Source organism: Pinus tabuliformis, chromosome 6 (genome assembly GCF_031772625.1).
Source record: "Pinus tabuliformis cultivar Carrire ecotype Pingquan chromosome 6, CPIR1, whole genome shotgun sequence".
Classification (NCBI taxonomy): domain Eukaryota; kingdom Viridiplantae; phylum Streptophyta; class Pinopsida; order Pinales; family Pinaceae; genus Pinus; species Pinus tabuliformis.
The window spans coordinates 1864793299-1864800093 of NC_142292.1; the positions used below are offsets into that span (position 1 = coordinate 1864793299).

Here is a 6795-nt window from a genome sequence, read left to right on the forward strand (position 1 = left end):
ATTGTAAATTTGATTAAACTAGTTTACACACTAAATTTGATTGTAAATTTGATTATAATAGCAACAACTCACTAAGTAAGCACAATGCATAATGTGAGCGGATTGACATAACAACAACCAACTAACTGGTCACATAACAACAACCAACTAACTGAGCACTTACTAAGCATAATGTGAGTGGATTGTCATAGCAACAACCAACTAAGCAAGAAGAGAGTGTAATTATTGATGTTTTAATATTATTTTAATTAAAATTAACCAAATATTTATATTGTTTGATATTGTTTTTATATTTATAAAATATTTTATTTCTCTATTTCAAAAATACTTGTCAACTCTACATTGAACACACATTCAAAACTGATTGTAAATTTGATTAAATGAGTTTACACACTAAATTTGATTGTAAATTTGATTATAATAGCAACAACGCACTAAGTAAGCACAATGCATAATGTGAGCTAGCATAATGTGAGTGGATTGTCATAGCAACAACCAACTAAGCAAGAAGAGAGTGTAATTATTGATGTTTTAATATTATTTTAATTAAAATTAACCAAATATTTATATTCGTTTGATATTATTTTTATATTTATAAAATATTCTATTTCTCTATTTCAAAAATACTTGTCAACTCTACATTGAACACACAAAAAATCACGCATCACCCTCACACTAGTGTACCTCTCAACACAATTATTTTATTAACTATAATAAATTCATATATTACTTATAATTAACTCGTAAAAAATTATGATTGAAAATCATACTTCAAAACACTTGATAAATCTAAATTTAAAATAAATCTCCAAATTAAAATTATATATATATATATATATATATATATATATATATATATATCTTTTGTCCATCATACATATATGTATAGAGTATTATCTTTTTAAAAGATCATATAAACTAAGTTATCTCAGGTGATGAAGCTTAGTTCTAAATTTATAAAATATTTAACTTTATTTTTATTTTATTTATGACAAGGACATCTTCTCTCATAGAATTTCTGAACTACATATTAGAGTCACATCAATTAAACCGTTCATTTAGTAGCTAAAAATGCTATTTTAGTGAGATTTAATTATTTTTATAATTCATTAACAATTTAATGGTTAATGACCTGGTTCATTGTCTTAAGGTTTTATAAACATATATCAAGTTAAAAATTAATATCACATTTATATTTTTTCTATTTAATTTATTTTCATTTTAAATTTTATATAAATGTAATATTCCAATTTTTAATGATATTGGAAATACAAATTAATTAGATTACAAAGTATTTTATAAAAAATAATACATGATATATTATTAATTTATATTTAATTTTATTAATGGCTATTTATTTATTTTTTATTATTAATATTTTAATTTTTTTAAATGATGAAGAAAATCTCTTTTGATTAATAGATCTCTGTGTAGTAAGGTGGGTGACACTATTTAATTTTTCTATTTAACATGTGGATCTAATCTCAATTAAGGAAGCAAAAAATTAATTGAAGCAAAAATATTTTGAAACATTTTTAAAATTTATTTTTATTATTATATACTATTCAAAAATTCTAAATTTCTTCCTTTTATATTTGTAAAGATAAATTTATATATAAAAAAATAATATTAATAATTTATTAATGATATTTAATTCAAAAATTTCCAAATTATTAGGTTTTCAGTTACATTAAAATTTACTATTATCATTCTTTCTTTATTGGTCTCAGCTTGATCTATTCCTAACTAGGTGAGTTTGAAATCAGGGCCTTGGACAAGGCTTGGATACCATTTTAGGTTTTCAGTTACACTAAAACCTCTAGGCTTAGTAAACTTCCAAACTTCCAAACCATTATCATTACATTTTGAGTGGTCCCAGCTTGAATCCCAAAATGGCTATTAACCTAAATAATAGCCTAAAGTGAGTGTGAAAATGCAACCCAAATTCAATCATTTTTTAATTCTTTTAAATATAAACTTACAAACTAATTAAATCTCCCAACAAACTGAACAAACTGATTAATATAGATTCATTTTCCATACTATTGTCTAGATTCCTTTTCTATACTATTGTCCACAATTCTTAAAGAAATGATGATCTACGTGTTTATTACAATATGCCTATAGTTTTAGCAAATTCAATGCTTTCATAAAAAATAATAGGCTAAAGTGAGTGTGAAAATGCAACCCAAATTCATCATTTTTAAATTTTTTTAAATATAAACTTACAAACTAATTAAATCTCTCAACAAACTAATTAATATAGATTCCTTTTCCATACTATTGTCCACAATTCTTAAAGAAATGATGATCTACGTGTTTATTGCAATATGCCTATAGTTTTAGCAAATTCAATGCTTTCATAAAAAATAATAGGCTAAAGTGAGTGTGAAAATGCAACCCAAATTCAATCATTTTTAAATTTTTTTAAATATAAACTTACAAACTAATTAAATCTCTCAACAAACTGATTAATATAGATTCCTTTTCCATACTATTGTCCACAATTCTTAAAGAAATGATGATCTACGTGTTTATTGCAATATGCCTATCGTTTTAGCAAATTCAATGCTTTCATCAAAAATTTCTGGTAAGCCATACTTGTAGGAGAAGCCCAAATCCAACAATCGTTTGGATGAAACAGGCACGTGGTTAAGAAAATCATCTTCCTTTGGATATCTGCAATTCACATGATCCATTAATGTCATTAGGAAGTGGCTTTACAAAGCAAAAACGTAAAAAATAAAAATGAAAATATAGACGCATAAATTGCTTACTGGAGTGGTGGACAGAATTGTGAATAGCGTTTATTGCAAAAATCCCACAGCTCCTTGAGAGAGAGATCTTGAGCACAGCATATAAATCGACCTTTTGCAGATTGATGCTCCATCAAGAATATGTAGGCATCACATAAATCGTCTATGTGGACTAATGCAATGGAACCCATGAGCCATTGGAACTCCTTTAACCATTCGTAAGGTTCTTGACTCCCTGTTGCATTTGAAAGTCACTGTAAGACCATGAATGTTTGGTTGGCATGCAAAAGGAAATCACTCTCTGTAACCTTTTGAGTTTATGGTTTTTAATTAATAATTTTTTATTTATATATATATTCCATAGCCTGTAATCATATTGATAAGTCTTTTTCCGGCCAACTTTTCTTAAAATCTAATGAAACAACAATCCATGATTTTCTTCGAATTCGAGGTTTCAGATTTGGTGACCATAATCATGGTGTGCAACCATGAGCGGAACCATGACTTCACCAAAATCGGAATCCAATCCATCGCCAAAAGTTAGGGTTTTACTGCCAGTTTTACCTAGATTTGGATGAAAACCATATAACAAGATCATATTAACGAATTGCGAGGGTTTCTTTTGCCTTCAAATTAGGTCATATTAAGGAATTGTGAGGCTTTTTTCCTGCCTTCAAATTATTTAGGTTAGGTAGACTTTAGGTTGGTACGGTTCTTTAATACAAAAGACGATGTGTACACTTGTAATATGGAATATTAAAAATATGTAAAACTAATTTAGTTTTTTTTAACTCTGGAGATGCCAAAAGCATTATAGGTTGGGCCAGGGATCAAACCTTTTAAAATTTATCTCAGAAGAATGGTTAATAATTTTCAGAACATAATTTACACCCACATCTACATAGAGCAGAATCAAGTGGCAGACCTCCTCTTAGAGAAAGGCATTCACTCCCATCCAGGTAAATTTTTTTGGCAGCTTAAACATATAGTGAGCTCTTTAACTCCTAGTCCTACTCCTCTTTCTAGTGTTCATGCTCTATGGACACAACATAGTTTTAAACACATAGTGAGCTCTTGAACTCCTGGTCCTACTCCTCTTTCTAGTGTTCATGCTCTATGGACACAACATAGTTTTTTTTTTTTCAGCTTAAGCACATGGTGAGCTCTTGAACTCCCGTTCCTTCTTCTCTTTGTAATGTTCATGCTCTATGGACACAACATACTGGGCTTATTTCAACTGTGTTACTCTTGTTAGAATTTATGTAATTGCTAGTACATTTTATGCTCACTAGCTTCATTTTTTTTTTTGTAATTTTTGAAATGTGTTTTACTGATGCAAAACTACATTTCTATAATTCCCTCAAACATATATGATTGTAAAACAGAAGATCAAAGCAGGGGCCAAAAGAAATTTGAAAAATGTAAGAAAAGTTTTGAGAATGTACTTTCTCTTTTAATAATAAAGAAAAAATAAATAAATAAATAAAAAATAAATAATATATATATATATATATATATATATATATATTTCTAAGAAAACTTATTAAGTAATTCCCACCTGTCAATCTCTTTTCATAAAATTTGAACCAAACTTATTATAAATACAATTAAGCTATTTGATACAAACAGTTCTCAGTATGATTCAACTGTTTATAAAACTCCCACCTCTCAATCTCTTTTCATAAAATTTGAACCAAACTTATTATAAATACAATTAAGCTATTTGATGTAACAAGTTCTCTGTATGATTCAACTGTTGATGAAAACTCTGACATGCTTAAAGTTGGAACCTTAATTATTGTGTTTGTCTTGTGTATATGGATAGTTTTGATATAGCAGAAATTCTGCTTGAAACATTGTAAAGCATCAAGGTTCCAGTTCTATTTCATGACAAATTTGTCATACCTTCAAAATCACATGGAAAATGAATCTAATCTAAGATCTGCATACTCAGAAATAAAAGGATGTCTCATGTTATTTAATTTGTTAATGTTAACAGGACTTGGCATATTAGTTTTTTTATTCAAACATATTTTTGAGAAAATTCCAAAGATTTTCATATCAGTAAAGGGTATTCTAAAAAACTTGTTTGATAGATTACTGTATTTTACTGGGTAAATAATCAATAACATTAAGCTACCATAAATCTCAAAAATCCAAAATACCTGTGATCAATCCTAAAGTTTCTTCAATGCTGGCAGGAAGCCTAGGTGTAAGAGAAGGTCCGGCAACTAGGGCTGGCGCTATTGTCACCACTTCAATGCCATGATCCGATCCATACTGAAGAGCTGCTTGCTCTGATAATGTCTTCGCTACATAATACATCTGAAGAACAAAAATCTCATTACTTCTATCTCCATTAATGATATAAACAAAACTGCTAATTCAATATTCATAACAAATCCGAATTTACCCAGAAAAGTGGCTTTTCACGCCTGATGAGATCGACAGGAGTCCAGCAGGATTCGTCAACGCAGTCCCTGAATTCTCCGTTGTCATTCAACGGAGAAGCTGCGTTTATGGAGGAAGCGTATATTACACGGCGAACAGATTTTGCCTTTGCACAAGCCTTCAAAATATCTAGAGTCCCTTTAACCTCTGTCTCCCTAACTGTTGTCTGTGCCTGAAAGAGTTAAAAGAAGTCAAAATTTCATGGTATCTTGGATTACTTGCAGATTCCAGAATATTTCTCAAATAATATAGAAAAGAATAAGTTAAACAGTTAACTTCACTTTGGCTAGTCATCTTATATCTAATGAATCAGATACCCAAAAATATTTTGCAATATGGGATTGGTTAAACATAACACATTTAATGATTGTTGAATGTATGTAGATTGCAGATTTGGAAAATATGGTTAGTTAGCTTATATCTAATGAATCAGATACCCAAAAATATTCTGCAATATGGGATTGGGTTTAGTCATCTTATATCTAATGAATGGGATACCTAAAAATATTTTGCAATATGGGATTGGGTTAAACCTAACATATTGAATGATAGTTGAATGTATGTAGATTGCAGATTTAGAAAATATTTTAGAATTTGACGGTTCCAAGAGGGGTTAACAATTGATCTCATTGATCTCTTTTCATTTTAATCTTTTTTTATTTTAGTAATATTAACCAATATTTCTCACCGTAAAAAAATATTCACAAAATCTACCATCAACATCAACAACCTAATCTGTTGATCATCACATAAATATTTTCCTATCCACATAAAAATATTCACAAAATCTACCATCAGCATCAACAACCTAATCTGTTGATCATCACATAAATATTTTCCTATCCACATAAAGATACTTTGAATGATTGTTCATCACATAGATATTTTCCGAATCTAGATCAACATAAAGATACTTTGAATGATTGGGAAACTGTGGATATGAGTGATTAGTATTATTTACCTCTCCGTCTATGGTGAAATCCATGGGAGTGGCTAAGTGAACAACGAAGTCACAGTCACTAAGGGCAGAATCGAAGGTACCCTCTTTAGTGATATCAGCTTTGAATAGCGTAAGCCTCTCTCTGGCTCCCGGGAGGGACATAACATGGCGAGTTTTGCTTTCGTTCTCTACAGAATCAGTCAAATAGACTTATGATTAAGCAAGCAAAGCCACTCGTCAGGTTAAGGTTATGTTGAGCGAACAATCGTTATAAAATATCACAACAATAGCAAACCTGGATCTCTGAAAGTGGCGTTGACATTGTATCCCTTCGCCAAAAGATTTTTGACGAGCCAGGAGGCGATGTAACCTCCTGCTCCCGTCACACACACCCTGCATTTTTTTCCCTGGTCACCCAACATCGTCTTCTTTCTTTAAACGACAATACTGATATCAAGCGAAAGAAGTTGAAGTTTTGTAGGAGGTACCTATCTCAGACAAGAGTGAAAGAAGTTGAAGTTTTGTAGGGAGGTAAACATCAATCCCTCAATCATGTGTCAATCAATCACAGCCATAGCAATCATATGTCAATCAATCATCAAGCATCTCTAATCGTGAAGGAAGGTTGACTAGGAAGGCATAGCAAGT

General features: G+C 30.0%; 1 protein-coding gene across 1 annotated transcript; it reads right to left on the reverse strand.

The window, feature by feature from the left end:
• Positions 1 to 2236: 2236 nt before the first annotated feature.
• On the reverse strand, positions 2237 to 6569 carry LOC149266546 (putative anthocyanidin reductase). The gene is made up of 7 exons (XM_089408581.1): positions 6443 to 6569; positions 6169 to 6356; positions 5170 to 5379; positions 4922 to 5081; positions 2778 to 2991; positions 2469 to 2679; positions 2237 to 2295 (listed from the first exon to the last, which is right to left on the reverse strand). Exons 1-6 carry the CDS (start codon positions 6567 to 6569, stop codon positions 2535 to 2537), a joined length of 1044 nt encoding a protein of 347 aa, XP_089264707.1. The 3' UTR covers positions 2237 to 2295; positions 2469 to 2534.
• Between the last annotated feature and the right edge of the window lie 226 nt (positions 6570 to 6795).

Bases quoted from the DNA above. Each gene is read 5' to 3' on its own strand.
- LOC149266546 (XM_089408581.1), bottom strand. From the start codon at position 6,569: ATGTTGGGTGACCAGGGAAAAAAATGCAGGGTGTGTGTGACGGGAGCA. The intron at 5,380-6,168 runs GTAAATAATACT...TAACTCTTTCAG, and splicing joins ATTTCACCATAGACGGAGAG to GCACAGACAACAGTTAGGGA. The intron at 5,082-5,169 runs GTAAATTCGGAT...TTTGTTCTTCAG, and splicing joins GTGAAAAGCCACTTTTCTGG to ATGTATTATGTAGCGAAGAC.